The sequence below is a fragment of the Falco punctatus genome (genome assembly GCF_963210335.1).
Source record: "Falco punctatus genome assembly, chromosome: 4".
Lineage (NCBI taxonomy): Eukaryota > Metazoa > Chordata > Aves > Falconiformes > Falconidae > Falco > Falco punctatus.
In genome coordinates, this window is record NC_137583.1 from 17,085,826 (window position 1) to 17,105,394 (window position 19,569).

The window sequence follows — 19,569 nt, forward strand, 5'->3', positions numbered from 1 at the left end:
AGAGCCAGGACTTTGGCAGGTAGGAACTAGCATGACAGTTCCTATGACCTACCAGAGGCTGGGAAGGGAAATTGTCATGGTGGTAGGAAGTGACCAGAGGATGACAAAGGACCTAGTGCCAGTAGTGATGGTGAGCACCCACAGCAAGCGAAGGCTTGAAGGTGTGGATAATGCTCCCTGCTAAGTGCTTACCTCAAAGGGATCAAGGAAGACGAATTCAGTGCTTGAAACTGAGCTGAGGAAGTAATGCTCTAAGCGCTAACAAATACCAGGATTGCCGACATGGGGAAGAGCTCTTGCTCCTCAGAGCTTCACAAACTTCCAGTTGATTTCTGTGGAAACTCAACTGATCTTCAATATTATTTTGCTCTGAATCTGCCTGCACAGCACTTGACTTTAAATTGCAGAAGTTTCCAACGATCTCTCAGCTCAATGGTAGCCACAGCGGGACTGAGATCTGTGCTCAGCAGGACACAAGGCCTGCATAAAATACAAAGTTTGCACCCATGTTTCATACCTCACTCCTACAGCAAGCAGCCCTCACTTAGCTGGAAGGTATCTAGGAGAAGAGCACCTAGTAATTGTACGTGATGAGTATCTCTAGATGCAAGGAAGGGGAAAGGACAGAAACTTATTTAGAAAGAAACAATAAATAATTTCAAATGTAATCCTGGATGAGTCATTTCATACTGTTTGTAACTATCAACCATATCGCAAGACATCCTTGAACTTTCTGCAACTATTCCCCAATTTTTTTCTCATCCAGCTCAATCCCACAGTGACTTTTTAGACAATACAATGATGTATGTGACTGTCCACACCTGGACATCTGCCATTCAAGTGTTGTTGGCCAGTTCTGTCTGGCACTAACAGCTTTGCAGGAAGTCCATTAAAAACACCCCCCCCCCAAAAAAAAAAAAAAATCCCCCTCTGAAAACCTTCCCCATGTATCCTAACTGATGGACCACGGAACTTATGTTTTACCTGTGAAGCTACTGCTCATTTCAGGTACATCATCCTCTTCCTCATTCTCTGTATGCACTATGCCAGCATTTTGCATATCATTGTAAGACTTGGTTCGCTTTGGAGTCGACTGCTTGGAGCCACACTGCAGGTTTTGCAAAGCATCAGTGGAAGTCACTTTCCCACTGAGGGGCTGGCTGGGAGGCTTGGGCGTTCCATAATAGTTACCTAGGCAATAGAAACACATTTGCATCTTCAAAAGGGAACAGTTTATAGCAGCAAGTTTTCTATTTTATTTTATTTTCAGTTCCATTAAATTTTCTGTCTCTCACCAAAAGCAAGTAAATATACTAATACACACCATTCCCCTTTTTTGGGGCGCACATTTCATCTCTAGAGCAGACACAGAAATATTTCTTGCCTTTTAAGTTATTGCTGTTGAATCTAAAAGGAGAAGCAACGGTTGCATTGTTTAGGTGCACTGAGCGTACAAGGGCTAAAACAAAAGGCAGTCACGGTGAATAGCAAAACTTCATCTTGTTACATCTGAATTTCAATTAGCAGCCTTTTTACATGTGTGCACCCACACAATGCTGTGGCAGATCTGGAGTGAGCCCTGCAGAAAATAAAAAATTCATGACTGCTATCACCAAGAGAAGTGATAAAAGGCTCGATGGCCTGCTTTAATACACAGGTTCTTTTAGGGTGGATGTTGCACTTAAAAAGCAAAAACTGTTCTCTCTCTCTGAAGGAAAACTTTGTCAAAGGATAGAAAAGAAAAGACACCACGTGGCATCACTTTCTTCAAAGAGGAAACTCAGCAGTTGGGTCAACTTGGGTAGAAGGGAACAACCAGACCTTAAAGCAAAACCTGAAGTGACAAAGATGCACCCACAGTTAATGCAACACACAGCTCTGGGCAGCCATCGCCAGAGGTGTCAGAAACAGTGCAAAGTGCTTGGGATGCTTTGTTGTCGTTTTAACTGGCCATGGAAGAAATACAGAATAAGTGCAGATTCACTGATGCCGGAACCGCCTGGAGGTATTGCACCATTCCTGTTTCACTTCACCTCAAACACCACAGCAGGGCTCCATTTGCTCTGAAATGCTCCACAGGAACCTCAGGTCTGGAATCAGTTCCCGCAGTGCTGGGCGTTACAGCAATTCAGACCTATTGCAAGGTGCATCTTTTACGTTTTACACAATGATCTGTGATATACAACATAAAACTCCTCAGAATTTTCCCTTTCAGGAATTACTATTAAATTTTATTTCGCACCTTTGGATTCCAAGGGTGGACTTAAAAATTCTCCCTATACTCTCTGCTATGACAAAATATAAAGGATGCCCTCCTGTATGACTTCAACTGTGGCAGCAGCACAAAATTCTTGTCTAATATACACGCATATTTGATTACACGCTTCATCTATCTCCACAGTCTATGTAGAACTTGAAAGCTCTATTTTTCGTTTTTTCAGTGCATATTTTGTTCACCCACTGCAGGAGATCAGGTTTGAGACCATCTAAGGAACCTGAAGTTGCACAAGTCCACAGGACTCAATGAGATGCATTTGCAAATCCCAAGGGAACTGACTGATGAAGTTCTATCTTCACAGAATAAAGCCACTATCCATTGTATTTGAGAAGTTGTGGAAGTCTAGTGAAGTTCCCACTGACTGGAAAAGGGGAAATGGGGAAATATAACCCAGGGAACTACAGGCCAGTCAGTCTCACCTCTGCGCCCAGCAAAATCATGGAGTAGATCCTCCTGGAAACTATGCTAAGGCACGTGAAAAATAAGGAGGTGATCGGTGACAGCCAACATGGCTTCACTAAGGGAAACCATGCCTGATAAATTAGGTGGTCACCTACAACAGGATTACAGTGTTGGTGGATAAGGGAAGAGAGCTAACATCATATACTGTCATGCATGACATCCTTGTCTCTAAACTGAAGAGACACGGATTTGACAGATTGTCCACTTGGTGGACAAGGAATTGCTGGATGGTCGCACTCAAAGAGTTGTGGTCAATGGCTCAACGTCCAAGTGGAGACCAGTAAGCGTGGTGTTCCTCAGGGCTCAGTATTGGGACCAGCGCTATTTAACATCTTAGTAGGTACAGAGACAGTAGAATCAAGTGCACCCTCAGCAGGTTTCATGATGACTCCAAGCTGTGGGGTGCAGTTGACACACTGGAGGGAAGGGGTGCCATCCAGAGAGATCCCGACAGGCTCAAAAGGCAGCCCTGTGCACACCTCATGAAGTTCAACAGGACCAAGTGCAAGATCCTGCACATGGGCCAGGGCAATCCCAAGCACAAATACAGGCTGGGCAGAGAACGGACTGAGAGCAGCTCTGAGGAGAAGCACTTGGGGGTATTGGTTGACAAGAAGCTCCACACAACCCAGCAATGTGTGCTCATAGCCCAGAAAGCCAACGGTATCCTGGGCTGCATCAAAAGACATGTGACCGTTCTATGATTCTATGATAATTACATTATATATTTAATATCCATTCTCCAAAAAGTATACACGCCCCTTTATTAACACTGTTACACTAGATGGAAACCACGTGTCAAAGGCAGATTGCGTGAAGGCACTTTAAAACCTCATCTCTGCTAAAAAAGATCTTTTAGTTTATTTTTATACAGATGCGTGTGTATTTTTGTTGCAGAAGCCAACAGCATCATTCATAGACTGAGATACAGCACAAGAGTTTAAAGTTAGTCAAGCAGCTCTGCATTGACCTGCCTCAGTGCTGTATGCAGTACTTCCAGTCACTCAGCGCAGTTCATACTGCTCAGCCATCACACACTGGAGGTTCCAAATGACATACCCTTACTTCAGTTTGAAGTACTAGTTCTTAATCTCAACTCCTCTTTAGCTGACTGCATTACCTTTCCCGTTAGAGCATCTAAGTCCCTTACAACCCTGAACCTGCATGGGCTGTCAGGTTTAGGGTAAGATCACAGGGATCATACCTGCCTCAGCACTTGCAGAACTCAGCCTGTGACTCTGGAAGGTCTCTGGACACATCAGGAGCAAGGGAGACCAGGAATCACCCTGGCTCAGGTGGCAGAGTCCGTCTGGGAAGACCACTTCAGACACATATTGCTACCTTTCCCCTGCACTGCCTCCCAAGAAGAGAAAAAGTCTTTCTTGCAGAGCTGAGGCTGGAGAAGTCTGAGTTGCTCCTGCCTCCATGCTTTTACAGCTGGAGTGCTAGGACAGCAACACGTGCAGGTTTGTCTTAACAAGGTGTGCTCGAGCCTGTATACAACATCGCGGATTCCGCTCCATAGGAGCAGCAACGCTCTGCAATGCTTTCATCTTCTGTTCATTTCAGAATCTTAAATGTACATTGATACATAATTTATAGGGAGAAGGAAATTACTTCTTCTGGAAAGAGCCTCTAATGGGGATGGAGGCTCCTCAAGCAGGTTGCAGTCTCTGCTAGAGAAATTATTCTTATGCTCTACATACTGCAGGGCTGGTTTATACAAGAGGAGGAGGAATAGGGGAGAGAGAGCGCAAAGGGGAAATACAAAGGTAGGTAGGCAGAAAAAGTATAATCAACCCTACTCCCATTCTATCCCCTTCGGCATTTCTCCTAAGAATGCTGCTAGTTTGGGGTTCAGGTTTTTGTTTGTTTAGGGTTTTTTTTTTGTTTTCCTTCCCCCCCGACACAATGTGTGTTTTCTAAGGATGTTAACTGCTAAGCAGAGAGAGCCACTTGCGTGCCATATTAGTGAGAACAGCTTTACCTTATGGCACTGCGCATGACTATTTTGTGCAAAATTTATTTCAGGTCTGTTGTAAATGGTTAAATCTTTTTGCAATGGATGCAACAAAGTGAAGGGAGGGGATACATAGATGTTGCTAGTGTGGGGTTTTGTTTCTTCCGGATAGGAACATGGCACAGATGTTACCACCCCTCCACCAATTGCAGAGAAATACATTATTTTATTTTTAAGTTTTGCTCCTTTTCAGTTCCTCTAGCAAGAAGCAAGGTTGGAGTTCCTAACAGTCCTCAGCAGAAAACCAGGCTTCTCTATTTCAGATTTGCTTACACTGAAATCATTAGTCACGTTTCAAACCAGCCATGGTTGTTGTTACTATTAGTTAGTAATTATTTCCTACTGAAACAGTGTGCTGTCTTAGAGGATCCCTACAAGTAGATATGAACACATACAACGAGCAAATAGGAATCTGAAACTGAGCATAGCTCTGCACGTGTGGGGTTTGTTTTACGGAATATGGGAAATGCAGCTATTGGGGCTGAACTTTTCTTTTTCCTCCACAGGAGGCAGATTCAGCCCGAGTCAATATTCCAGGAAATCACAGCTCTTCCTTCAGATTTATACAAGGACATACATGTTTGGAAAACAACCCAGTTCATGATGCAAAAGTGCAAAAGAAAGCTCCAACTCAGCTTCCAGGTGACATGGAGAATGAGAGAAAATGGAAATACTCTTTTCGTCATGTTTGCTGGATGCAGTCAGATCTATTTCTCTTCTCTAAGCAGTTCTTTATGAAGACATGGCATGTGGGCCTGGGCATGGGGGCAGACACATCATTAGGAGGGACTGGCACAAAATTATCTTTGAAACTCATCTTTAATCTTAGAAATTGCAGAGATAAAATATTTACCCTGTGACTCAGAAATCCAAACGTGCACCATTAACAACTGACAGTGAACATCCCAGCAAGAGTTTTAAAACACTCAGACTCAACATTATTTGTTCAAATTAAATCTGTCAGTGTTTATGAAAAAACATACATTTAAAAATATGCTTTAACAGTGTTTTGTGAGCCACTTGTAAGCCTAAAGAACGGGCTAACTTCATAGCTAGTGTAATTTGCACTGAATATCCAATCAGCTCTAATTATTAACAGCATGTTACATGTGCATACACAAGCATCTGTCATCCCAGAGGATCCCAAAACATTTTCTAAAGTCAGCACAGTAGTTATGGCAGGACTCCCCGGGGTGCTGAGCTCAGGTGAATCTCTGCAAAACTTCTGAGGGCTGTGCCCCTAACGTGATGTCCCAAAGCTGAAGAAGAGCAGCCTGTCTCCCCGACAAAGGAGATTCCTTGATCAAGACAGCAGGAAAACCTCTACTTTTCTGTGGAAATGCTGGTTCTGAAACAGCCAGCCTGGCAGAACACAGCCCTTTCCCATGTCTGATTCCTATGGGAACCAGGCTTCTAAGCTTTACCTTCTTCCCAATCACATTTGGATCCTGCCTGCAGCGACTGAATTAATAGCTAATAATAATGCATTCATTCAGCAGATGCACATACCATTAAACTGAATTCCTTGTCATCACCTTTCCCTAACCCTTACTTTACTCAGTCCCTTGGTGCTTAAAACTTATTTAACCACAACTTAAGTTTGATGGCAGCTTTTGCAGCCAAATCCATGACTTAATCCACATGCTCTAAACTGCTGCTCAGGAGAGTGCAAAAAAATAACAATAATAATGAAAAAAAAAAAACCAGAATAGCTATTTGGAATGAGTTGATTTCTTTTCATCTCCTTATCTCTAAGTGTCAGCAGCTTACACATTTTAGCATCATGCACAGTAATTAGACTTCGGTAACAACTAATCACAACAATAAGACAAGTTCTCATCATCCTAACACTTCTTCCTCTGCCAATTCAAGCAGTGATCATAATCAATGAAAGCAATCTAGAGCAGCTTCTACCCTGTCCTGCAGCGTATGAATTAAAGCAATGCTGTCAGCCAAGAGAACTTTATTTTTCAATTTTAGAAACATAGTAGTAATGGAAAGCTTGTTTTCTATTTTGAAATAACAAAACAATCTTATTAAATATTTGCCTGATGGGCCGTAAATTCACAAACACCCGTAAGTTTTTTACGTGACCTGTAATTTGAAATGTACTTCACAAAAATACACCAATTAGCTACCCTTAAGTAAAATAACTATGAATCTAATCCACGAAAAATTTTGCGGATCACCATTCAATTAAATTCAAGTGGAAAGGACTCCATCCATCCAAGATGCCGCTTCTGGAACAGGTAGAAAGGCACAAGAGCAGAGGTGCAATCTAAAAGGCTCCATAGTGGAACGCAGGTGTTTCACCTTGCAGAGAGGGAAGATGAGACCACGAAGCTGCTGGGCTGGGGCCAGGGTGGCAGGGCTGGCATGGAGAGGTGAAAGAAGGCAGAAGAGCTGTGTGCAAGGTAGGCAGGAGCTTGAGCATTAATCCTAATGGTACAACATCAATTGACGAATGTGGTCCCAAACCATCTATTTCAGTCGCTTTAATCTGTAGGTGCCGGCTTTGCGGTAGCTATTATCTTTTCCGGGGGAGGAAAATTTGTCTTGGTTTTCTGGTGCAAAGAGATTTAGGCCTGGGACTGGGAGTGCATTTGTGTCTCAGGAAAGGACCAAGCAGAGTTCTTGCAGTTCTGAATTTACTGACGCCTACTGTTAGGCATAATTTTGCAATTATAAAAATCCCAAGAAACTCAAAAGCCTCTGTGTAGCACAGAGGACCCTGCGTCCACAAGAAGTGCATCTGATCTTCAAAGCTACCACTCCATGTTAACAATGACTCCATTAACAGCTCATGTTTTAAAAAGCAGTTTGTAGCTTGCTTCATTGATGCAAATGGGTATTTCGGGAAAGTGACTTGGAGATAAGCAGCAAAATTAAGCAAGGCCTCGACAAAAAGACTTTAAATGTAATTATTAATGTAATTGTTTTCTTTTCCAAGATGCAGCTCTTCTTCTCTACAAGAAGCAAAACAATTGACCCTTAATTTTAGCAGAAGAGCTTCTGCTCATCTAATCCAGCAAGAGTGCTTGTGTCTGATTAGCACGGGATGAATTGATTCCTGGGAGCAGAGCTCCTGCTACAGGGTTTTTTGTCTGTTCTCTTCCCAGATCACATTTGGCTACAGATTTCTATACATTTAGATGACAGATCTGGCTGCTGTCTGTGGGATTCACCTAGCTGCAACTGCACATTGATTAGCAATTGCCTTGAGGAAATTCAGAGTATCCAGGCAACCAGAGGAGGCTGCAGATACAGCATCTGGATCCGAAGCAAAACACAAGCAACGGAAGAGAACTCAGGGAAATTAACCGACAATATAGACAAATCCAATTTGCTTTGAATAGTAGGTTCTCTGTCACTTTTTGTAGTTATTAATGGTGAGGTTCACTGAAAGATCAGTCTGGATTTCTTGTTAATTTAGTCAAAATATTACAATGTGAACATTTCAATTTATGTCTAAAATTTAACATACACTCCAATTAGTGTCCTTGTAGGCAATGACAGCACAGCGGTCACCTACAGATCAAATCACCCTCATTTATTCTGATTTTTCCTGTGTTGAGATATCACTAAGTATTGCCACATGCTATTGTTAACACTCATGTACAGCTGCATCCAGGCACATTTAATGCATGGAAAATTTGTAAAACAAAGCAAAGATACTTCAAGTAACACATAAGCAGTAAGACCTTGGTAGCACAGAGCACGGGACGACTATGGAAGCTCAGGGTGTTTCCTGAGCCAAGCTGTATTACAGCAACTGTTAAATCCACATGCAAATAGATTTAAAAAATTCATAGGGAACATAAATAAGCATTGCTTGTGCATTGTATATACAGAGAACACAGGTGAAACAGCTGGAACACACATTCCTGCAAGGCTGTAGGAATTAGGAAAATACCATTATAAGCCTTTCCAATATGCAACTCGTCTTGGAAATACATAAAGTATTTATATATATACTTCCACCAGGAGGATGTGTCCTACTAACACCTCGCCTCTCCGGAAGGCAGTGGCATGTATCATAGCTCGCAGCACAGGCTGAGCTCTGCAGTGGCAGGGAAATGCCACGGGTTGCGGCAGCTGGGCTGCCTCATGGTGCAGAAGGGCTGCCCAGCTGCAAAGGAGCTGCTAACACCAGCAGGGAGTAGCCAATTCTCAAGACAGTCCTGACAACATCTAGTACCAAGAAACGATGCTAAATATGCCTGGCTGCCATCTATCAATGGACTACTATGAACAGCCTTCAACACATCACACTGTGGTTAGAGATAAATAAATGCTGCCTTAAAAAAAAAAACAACCTGAAATCTAACTTAGGAAAAAAGCAACTAGTTCACTCTACCTTTTTTTTTGCCACAGGTGTTTAGGAACAACCTTCTCCTCCAAGTTTGATGTTTTAAAATGCATCAAAACCAGTGAAAAGCAGGACTGCTAATGAACAATTTCAGGCAGAGCTCACATTGAAAAACTTCCTATAAAAACAATCAGGAATGGCACAGGAAATTCAAAACCACTCTAAACCACTATCAGAGATTTGAATATTTGCTTTTAGAGAGTTACTCAGCTACCACTTTAGCTGTTTGTAGAATGAAGCATTATTATCAGATGACACTTCAGTACAGCAGCAGTCACGCTTAACACTGATAATCATTCACATACACAGGAACGTGTCTTTTCTTCTTACTAGTGTTTAAAAAAATAACCAACCAAACAAACAAAAAAGCAAAGTATAAAAGCCAAAGACAGAACAGGAATCTTTCTGCAGTGCACAGATGTTAATAAGTGGATATTTGACATGATACATTGTAATGATGTTAGAGGAGCCATTATGATTTATTGAGTCAATCTGTACTATGGAGACAATAATAAGCAGATCTCATCTTATTAAGCGGAACATGTTGTTCCGCTGCATGGGCATCCCCAGCATCTGCCACCCTTCCTTGCCCAGTCTTCCCATCAGGTTTTGCATGCCACAGACACAGCTGTCATTTCAAGGTTGCACTAAGTTGGCAAAACCCACAGGCTGTGAAGACACCAGAAGACCAGCAAAGAAAATCCAGCCATTTTGCTAAAGCAGCTGGGGGAGTGGGGCTGCTGCGAAGAAACCCAAGGAGAGCTAGCACATCAGATAAATTAGGCTAAAGGCATCTTGATTTGAAGCATGTTGCTGAATACACCTCTCTACTTCAGCTGAAATTTTAACTGCACTATTAAGGTAATTTATTACACTCATTAAGTACCACAATCGGAGACCCTGTCTACAGTAGCTAGTTTTATACACTTTAAAAATGTTAGCAAGTCACCCCATTACATCTTAGTCATCAGACTAATGCAGATTACTTATTACTTCTCTTGGCAATCACATAACACTTGTCCTGAGAATGAAAGATGATGCCTTGACAATAATACACTATAATGTAATAACCCTTCACATGTTATAAAGTGAAGCACTTTTTCTTTTGAGGATCACTAAGTGCTGGGCAGGCATTCATTAATACAGCCTCACCAGACCCCAGCGACACAGCCATCACCATTCAAAATTCAGCCACCATGCTAATGGCCCTGTGCTTCTCTGCACAGCAGCCACCTCCACTGCTGCATTCAGCACAGCCCTCTGAAACAGCACCGCTTCCACTCTCTCCCTCCTGTTTGTAACAGCAGATAACTGCAGGCACAGGGTATCTGCTGAAATATTAATGAAGAGAGAAGTAAGTGTTGTTTTAATATTCTCCAGGCCAGTAACCTGAAGTACAGAGCAGTTACCTGATCTGCCCAAGGCCACTCAGCAGATGGGGAAGAAACACAAGTAATATCTAGAAGTTTTGGTTCTGCTCAACACAGCCCTCCCTTGGGGTCTCTCTGAGAGCCTGCAATTCAAATGCAGAAGTAATTGCTAAATAATTAGTAACCTACACAATCACTTCCATGCATCCGTCACTATTTTACGCCCTGAAGGCGCAGTCAATAAGTGCCTGAGATTACAATTATCATAATTTCCTACCCACCAGAAGGCCTAGATAATGGGCAGTCTAAAAAGACTTTTCCTTCCTAGAAAGTATTGTCAAAGGGAATTACCAACTGGCTTGAGCACGTTCTGTGCATCTTTACCAGTATGCAGGTGGTGCAAAAAGCACCAGTACTGGTGCAGCACCACAGCTCTGGGTAGGTCTTCTAGGATTTCAGCTTCAGCTCCAGCTCCTGGATTCATGTGATCACCATGTTGCTTTCATTGGGAGAAAAAAGAAATTTCTAGGCTTTATGGTTAAACCCCAGCATGTTAAAACTGGAACTGAAAACCTCAGGAATTAGGGCTTCCTAATGCCCCCTCTCCCACCTGACTACAATTTTTGGAGCATTTTGGGTGCAGAACATACCAGAGAGGTGACAAGTGACCAAAAAAGCAGCTGCCATGCCCGCTCTGCATTCACTGGCATGTGAACCAAAAACTGCCCAGACGAACCTATTTGCAGTGCACCAGAAAAAATAATAATGCCATTGTGCAGCCCAGTAGGTAGGCAACACCTTCTTTGTCCTATTCATTTTGCAGTTTCTTTCTTTGCAATTAGAGCATTTTTAAAGCCCAGGTTGTCCTTTTAAAACCTGACACATTCTCCTACTCCTTTATGGCTTCCAGCTGTTCTCTTCTGCTTGTTCTTTATTCTTTCCAAACCAGTATCAAAATCCATATCAGCATTAATGTCCTGCGTACCACTCCTCTTCTGATGGCTCCCTGTTTTCTAATTTTTCTCCCATAAGTTCTCTTCAGTAACTGTTACTAAACAAATGCTTGTGTTGTGTCTTCCACAAGGTTTTTCCCAATGGTAGTTCAAGTACCCAGGCGGCTTTATGCCTTCGATAGGCAAACAAATGCCATCCAGTAATGCTAAAACTTTATCTTGATCATTTGGGTCAGACTTCCTCCCTAGCTGCTGAATCATAGCACAGAAATACAGAGCATACATCCATATCCCACCACCACCACATACAGACACTGACAACTTACGTCGGCCAGAAGGAAACTTGGGACCACCACCCTGACCCCAAACCACCAGCCTGCTTGAGCCACATGAGCTTGTGGCTGCCAGGCACACGAAAAATTCCCTATTAATCATCACTACTCTCCATTTCATAGCATTCCCCTTCCTTCATCTCTAAATCACGTAATTGCACTGTAATCAAAAGCAACCCTATCTTTGCAATTGATTCCTACTCAGTACAATGGGTAGCATTATTAATAATAAAAGCCATGCATTATTTTATGGTTCTTCAGAGAGAAACAGAAGGTTATTTCCTTTTGTTGGGTTCCATCCCTCTGGTTTAGAATAAGTCATCACTGGCAAGGTCAAAAATATAATCAACTTCATCATGGTGGTACACTTCGAAAATAATAATAAAAAAAGAAGGTAGCAAAATACAACATAAACCAAATAATTAATCTAAGACTATAAAACTGGACAATAACAAACACTTCTTGAATGTCAGAAGTCTAACCTACTTTGTCGTCTGTGGTATTTGGCAGATTATTTTTTTTTATGGACAAAATTGCTGGTGATCGCAGCGTTGAGTCTGAATCACACCATCTTCCAAGATCTAATCAAGATCAGCAATGTTTTGATCAATGCAGTTGTAAAATAAGATTTCCAAAAAAAGTACAACAAAGCCATTAAAGAAATCTCAGAAGGCAGAAAAATAATTTCTTGAAAGTGTAAATGAAAAATTAACTTTATTTATTTCACATGACAATGAAATAGTAATGTGTCTTGATGCATATGCGCACACATGCATCATCATTATTTGCTTTATTCTTATTGATTTTTCCCTCCACGGGCCAGCTCTACAGAACCACTAGGCACCAGTGTCACTGGCGTCAATGTGGAAAGAGGCTTCTCAGCGCTTCTGACAAATTACTCCCTTAAAGTTCAGGCACTTCTATCACCCACAGAAATTAAATACGCATTAGACTTATGAGAAATCAACCTCATCTTCAGCAACTCAAAGGAACAACCCATGAAATCTAAACAGTTTAGCTGCTACCGCATATAATCACATAAGCAATGAAACGACCAGGTTATAACTGTCCCAGATGGGTACAGCATTTCCTGAAAACTAATTCCCAGCGTGTCCCAGGAGCCAGCTTACAGACAGTTACCCATTTTGTCTTTCCAAGTGGAAAGGTCACCAGAACAAATACGATCAGGAAGTAATGGCGAGGCCGTTCAGCTGATCTATTTCAAGCACCATGACAAAGAAAACTAATTTAGTGTTATAATTAGAAACATGGAGAGGAAAAAGCTCATTTTGGAGAAGTGCTGCTGCTGGAACGTTCGCATTGGTGCTGATGGAGCTAATCAGCTCAGAGAGGTGGAAGAGTGAAACCAAATTATACATTTAGCATCTTCATGTAAATCAGGTTTGACACTGCAATTGTCTGCAGTTGGGAATAAGTGCAAGGTTTAAAGGTGACCTTATCAGGGAGTTTTTAAAGAAGCAGGCTAAATAAACAGTGTTTTAGGAATTTTTTTTAGAACGTAAAATCCAAAACCGCATGTCACAATCTCCTCTGTTCATATTTGATGACTATTGGCTATTTGCGTGTAGTTCATATTTTTAAATGAATTTCATTTTTCTTATTAACAGCTGCAAGAATAAGGCTTTTTAAACTTCTCATAATTACAAAAAGATCCTTTGGAAATACGATATGAATGAGCTGAAGTATACTGGAAGGACTTTCACACCTGTAAGATATTTCTCTTCATTGTCTTTTCAATGAAGACATTTCAATGCTTGCAGGGCAGGGGGTGGGCGTGGGACTGATGGACACAACAACACACAAAAAAACCACCACAAAAGGAGTTTTCAATTCAGAGGAGATACAGATTGCAGGTTTAGTTACACAAATACTACTGTGTACCTAAATATGGCCAATTTGCCTTGTATTTCTCTGGAAGTCAAAGCTATCTTTTCCCCGCTTTCACCCTGGTGACATTTCAGTGCCCCTTGGCAGTCTTGGTGCTGTTGTTTGTAAAGCTGTGCTGTAAAAAGGAGCAACACAATGACCCAAGTTAGAAGTAATTATCCAGGAATAAAGAGGGGAAAAAAAGGCCAAAAGTAGTGCATCATGTAGCTGCATGGTGAGACAATTGGGTGATGAAAGATGTGTATTTAGGGGTGAAGGAGAGGAGATGAGCAGGGGTGGAAACAAAGAGTAGATGCATCTTCACTCACTGTCACGCTGTCTTCCCTCAGTATTTTGTTATTAGACTTCATACTGGATTTTCCTGGCCTACTGATGTTAATCTTTTGAGGTAGTTAACTTGAAGGGAAAAAGGCAAAAGCACAGCAATATTGGAATCCCCTCTCTCAGGGTACAGTCAGAAGAGGGAAGTAGAACACTAAGACAGAAAGTGAGGTCCTAACTTGAGCTGGTTAACGCAAGCAAGGGTGATGCAATGCAAGTCTGGTGTCCCATCACGGTTATTTTGAAGTGCTTTTTCATTGCCCGTGGCTCCATACCTTCATAAGTTCCTACTTCCAGAAGGGTCCCACTTCGCTCCAACTCCAGAAACTCCTCCACAGTCAGAAAGTTATAGTCCACACCAGGCACTTCTCCTTCTCTTGGAGGACGGGTTGTGCCTGAAAGGAAAAACCAGCACGTTAATGTAGATGTTTTCTTATCAAGAGTTAAAAGGGACAGTACAAAAATGATCATAAAGATACAAAAGTATCTGTAAAATACAGTTCTGTGAGCTACACAGAGAGCAGTGTCAAAAAGTTCAGTTAGAAGTTAGGAACCGGTGTAAAAACAAGGCAAGACACAGATCACAGGTTGAGCTGGTGGTACCAGTTGTTCTACCCAACAATGGTTTTTTATATTCTCGGAACGACTCTCTGGCAAAGAAATCTCTCGTAACACATACAGAAACACAGCTGGAAGAGTTTGATATGTGGGAACAGGCCAGCAATTACCTTCCTGCTATTAGCACGGTCTCTCACATTTCAACTTCACTAAAATTGCAATCTGTATTCTCTGATAAGGCAACTTCTTTCTACCTTCCATTATTTCTCTATCAGTTTATCTCACCAAATATTCTTTCACGTCATTAAGCTCTTTTCTCCCTTACTACTTCTTAATATTTTATCCCTATTTATGCTAATATTTTTTATTCAACATTAAACAGAACCGTGAGACAGTTTTGACAGACCATTCATTCACACATGCTTACTAAAGAGACAACCTGCAAACTCTTCTCTGAGAAGTTCACCTATAAGCTCATTCCAGTTCAAGAAATACTTTTTCTTTTGAGTAATAATTCACACTGAATCTCTCTCTAGCACTCGGCAATTTAACTAGGACCCATGGAGAACAGGGCTCTGATCACTGCTACTCTGCCAGCTCTGAAACTCCTCTCCCTTCTGACCCATTTGCAGCCCTTTGAAGCATGGTGTAAGATGAGTCATTTCATGACTTCTTGCTAAGATGGCTTGGGCCACTGCATTTTAGGTCACTGAGCACAGCTTAATTGATTAGGATCCGTTTCTGTTCAATAGCCTTTATTTTCCATGACTCTGGAGGCTAGGAGATGGCTGGTTCTATACATCCGAGATTAAATACAAATGACAGATTTACAGATGGTACAGGAAACTGAACTTTAGAAGAAAGAGCAGCGTTAGAGGTGTCTGAGTTGCTGTGGCTGCAACCAATCTGCTGGCTTGGGAAAAACTTCAGAGATGTGGAAACCATACCTAATATTTAATGAAGCATGATTTCTCACTTCTGTGGGACTCCTCCAGCCCCTGGGTAGTGCCTTCTCAGCGCGTACAATTTCTTAAACCCTCAGTATAGAGAAGCTGAGCTTCTGGAAACTAACTGGGAAGATTCCAGCTCTCAGAAGTTGAAAGAGCATAAATCTACCATGCCTGCATCTGGCAAATGTTTTCCTGAAGTGCCAGGGAAGTGGAAAGTCTCCTTGTGCCCTACTCATCCAAGAGACTGTTCGAGAGGTCAATCTTGACAGAGTGACACCCTTGAAAGACTATCACTGGGTTAATGTCCTTGATAGACATTCACTTTCTCTAACATCCTCCACCTCTTGTTTCAAGATAGAAGCTCTCTCTCTCTCTTTTTATTATTTAGCATCTTTTATTATTTAGCATCAGTGTCCAGATAAGTTTATAAATTCCTTTGATGCTTCTATCGTGCCTTCTCTTGGAGCTGTGTGAATGGGTGAAGGCCAGAGGAGAAAAAGAAAAAAAAAAAAAAAAAAAAAAAAGGGATGGAAATGGTGACAGGTATCTTCACCCTACTAGCAGAATTGCTCTTTCCTATTCGGAAGGATTCAGTTTTGCATTCTTTGTATTCTTGTACCCTTACAGTAAGACTACAATTTTTACCAAGTAGTCTGTCAGACAGGACAGATGTCTTTCACAGATCTAGACCAGAGAAACACTGGAAGTACACCACATGCCCCTCTTGTGCCCAAGTGCTGGCATTTCCATCTGAAGCCAGGCAGAAAAACTCAGCCAGCAACGCCCACATAGGACCCTCCCTGGCATGCAAGGAGCGTGCACACACCCAGCAGCTGGGATAAAGGGTCGCAGCATCTCCTCCCTAGGCACTGACACTGCTGTAGGTGTTCAGGCTGTGAGGACCCTCACCAGAGCATCACGGCTATTGAGTACTGCCAGGTTCCCCTAAACCAGGCCCATGAGAGAGGAAGAAGAATGGAAAAACCTCAGCACTAAATCTGTCCAACGATGCGCGGTAGCTGTCCCATGCCTGGAGCACAATGGAAGTGAGAATTAAGAGTCTGTAGTGCTCCACATCCAAAGCATCAGTCAAACGTCACCCCGAGCCACGTGGCACGCGAGCTGAATGACAAAGATTGGGACATACTTTTTCCCAGTAACTGACAACACACATTCATGAAACACAAAGATCAGGGGACTTCACGACCCACTGTATCTTTTAAAACTCTCTTTTCTTTATCTATATCTTCCCACAGAAAGTATTTCTTAATCTTTTTTTTTTTTTTTCCTTCTGAATTTTTATAGTGGTGAAATTGCAGTCAGCAGTTTACTAGTGCTGGCTGCCTATTTGACATGACAATTATATCTCTGCCATAATTCCTCTGAGCCATTTTAATGGATCTATTTGTTTCATCTCAGTGTTCTTAATTTCCTGAATATGTTCAAGTCGAAAAATCGCAGATGTGCTTGCTATCAGCGCGATTGCCTGCAACACACGCTGAATGCATTAGAAATGCCAAGTCGCCGCGTAAAAGAAAAACATTACATCACAGCGATAACATTTGTCACCTCGCATCGGTCCTCAGCAACAGAGGGAAAATAAAAACTACACTGGTTAGGATATCTTATCTGGGCGAAGGCAAAAAATCCAACAACTTTCCGTGTTGCTGTCTAAAGCAAAGATTGCTTGCAGATGCTCGGGCTGTTATCCTGCTTCACATCTGAGCAAGAGTTACTGAATGCAATTCAGAAAGGCAGGGGGAAGGGTAAACCCGCCTCCGTTTTTCTTGTAGCAGAATGACAGGCTGCCGGCTGGACACACGCCTGGCAGATGGCATTTCAAAGAGTTTTCATGAACCATCTGGGATGTGTACAATGATTACAAACCACACTTACAACAAAGCCAGAAGGGCTGCTTCACAAGGAGGGTGGGGGGAGAGGGCGGGCGGAAAGAAAGGGGGAAAGAAAAGAAAACCAAGAGGCACATAAACAATCCTGATGACTTTTCCCAGGCACAGGATGCTACGAATAATCAGCACCTTCCACCTGGAGCCTTTCCACAGCCTGAAACAACTGCTCAACTACTCTGCAGCATGTGTGTGCACAGCCCAACACCACTGCAGGCTGCAAGTTTCCATTCATTAGAGCTTTCTGCTGATAAACTCCAAATTGTAATTAAGTCTCCCATCATTAATGTGACTTATTTATATGTGACTTTATAATGTGACTACAAAGCGTAGTGTGTCTGTCCTCCCTCCCCCGTTAAATTGCATTCCAGTATCCTTACCACAAGCTGGTCATCACTGAAGGAGGGAGCTGTGGAGATGACTGTACATTTTATCAGAGCTAATAGCAGGTCAGACCACTGCTAATGGCAGAATTAATTGAGCACAATATGTGCTGTAGATGGTCCAAACAGGAGTTAAAATACTCCACTGGAAAAGGCGAGCCAATCATACTTAAATACGTTAACCTGCCTGCCATGTTTGCACTGAAATATTAAGTGGCATCAAATCTTATTGCCATTAGGTAGCAATTTAGCTAATTAATTTGAGCTATGTCACACTGTGTGACTAGCTTAGAATTGTTAATGCTACAGCAAGAAGGAACTGGAGGAGAAACCAAGTGGTTAGCAACTCCTTCTGCACATTTAATGATTCACAAACTTTCACTCTTATTTGACTGGAATGTCCCACAACTTACAAAACTAGTTGGAGACATCACACTCACAGGACAATTGCTCGAATCTTCTGCCACCACAGCAGACTTACAAAAAAATTATAATAAAAGTAAGACTAAGGGTTAGTACTGCAGGTTTTACTTTCTCTCTTGGTCTGGGGAGGTAAAACTACACGTAACATGGGTGGCTGAGATGCTAGGTGAAATGTCTGCCCAGCTGTTGGTTTGGTTATCACACCCAAGCTAGCTGTATCCCAGTTTATCCATGCATCACTAATGTTTGGGCTACAGAAGGAGACCTCACCTGAGAAACTGCTTCCAGACAAAGGTGAGTTTGCCCAGAGAAGAGCCCATGTTGCACTGAAGCTAACTAAACTAAAGCTTGTCATCCACACCTAGAATAACTGGACCGTGGCTCAGATGTACTGAAGACTAGGAACTATTCGTCTGAATAATTTAAGTGCCCCATTTAAAAGACAAATAGCTGCTGCTGTTGTGTTGCCTATCAACCACGCTGACAATTACCCAACATGAGCCTCAATTATAGTATGGCCAGATTGTTAATATGTGATTCAGGGGCTGTTTAGCTCCTTATCAAGCCTCACGTTAAGCTGTTAATAGCCACTGATGCCCCGCTGCTAAATTAATCAGAATCTTGCTTATTGTAATCTAAAAATAAGACTTCAAAGGGGCCTTAGTCACTTCAATTACTTTCTTCTTAAAACAAAAACAGTTCTTGAACAGTAATTCTGTTACCATGAGCCAAAATAGCCCCTAGAGCAAGACATTCAGAAGTTGACTTCTCAAGTGCAGAACACCTACATCTCCCATTTGCAAAGCAATGATTTCTGCACATACGATTCCGTATTTCTTCTACATCCAGTTCCACTGGCTGGCAGTGATAATCTGGTCAGCCACCAAAATAGAGCTAATCAAACCACAAGTCATTCGCTTCTCACCTCCACTGACCAGCTTTCTTATGATGACAGATGACGTGAGAGCTGTGCACTCAAAGTAATTTTGATAGTTGCTACAACCATGTTTTATACAAACTCAAGTCACTGTGGTTACCAGCGGTGAATGGAACTGCAGTAAATACAGTTTCCGTGTGAAGTGTACAGGGATGCTACTGACTGGCGAAGCTGCAAAGCCAAGCTCTGTTGCGGGGGGTTGCCAAGAGGCTGTTTGCAGGTGGATTAGAAGGAAGGATGCTGTTCTCACCATTGCTCTGCAAGACTGATATTTTTGTTCATTCAGCCACAAGGGAATGCTCTCATCACCTACACTGAAAAAATCTTTAGCTGCCAAGGAAGAAACGTATTAGGAAAACAGCCCCTCTCCCCTCTGCGCAGTGTTTAGAGGTCACCTT

General features: G+C 42.2%; 1 protein-coding gene across 12 annotated transcripts in view; it reads right to left on the minus strand.

The window, feature by feature from the left end:
* The window catches only part of MAGI1 (membrane associated guanylate kinase, WW and PDZ domain containing 1), a 361,197-nt gene that overhangs the window by 78,277 nt on the left and 263,351 nt on the right, over positions 1–19,569 (minus strand). For all 12 annotated transcript variants that reach the window (XM_080382824.1, XM_080382819.1, XM_080382821.1 and 9 more), the window contains exons 3-4: positions 14,289–14,408; positions 985–1,191 (exon numbers count right to left, since the gene is read on the minus strand). In XM_080382824.1, coding sequence (XP_080238950.1) covers positions 985–1,191; positions 14,289–14,408 — 327 coding nt within the window. The remainder of the gene's footprint in view (positions 1–984; positions 1,192–14,288; positions 14,409–19,569) is intronic.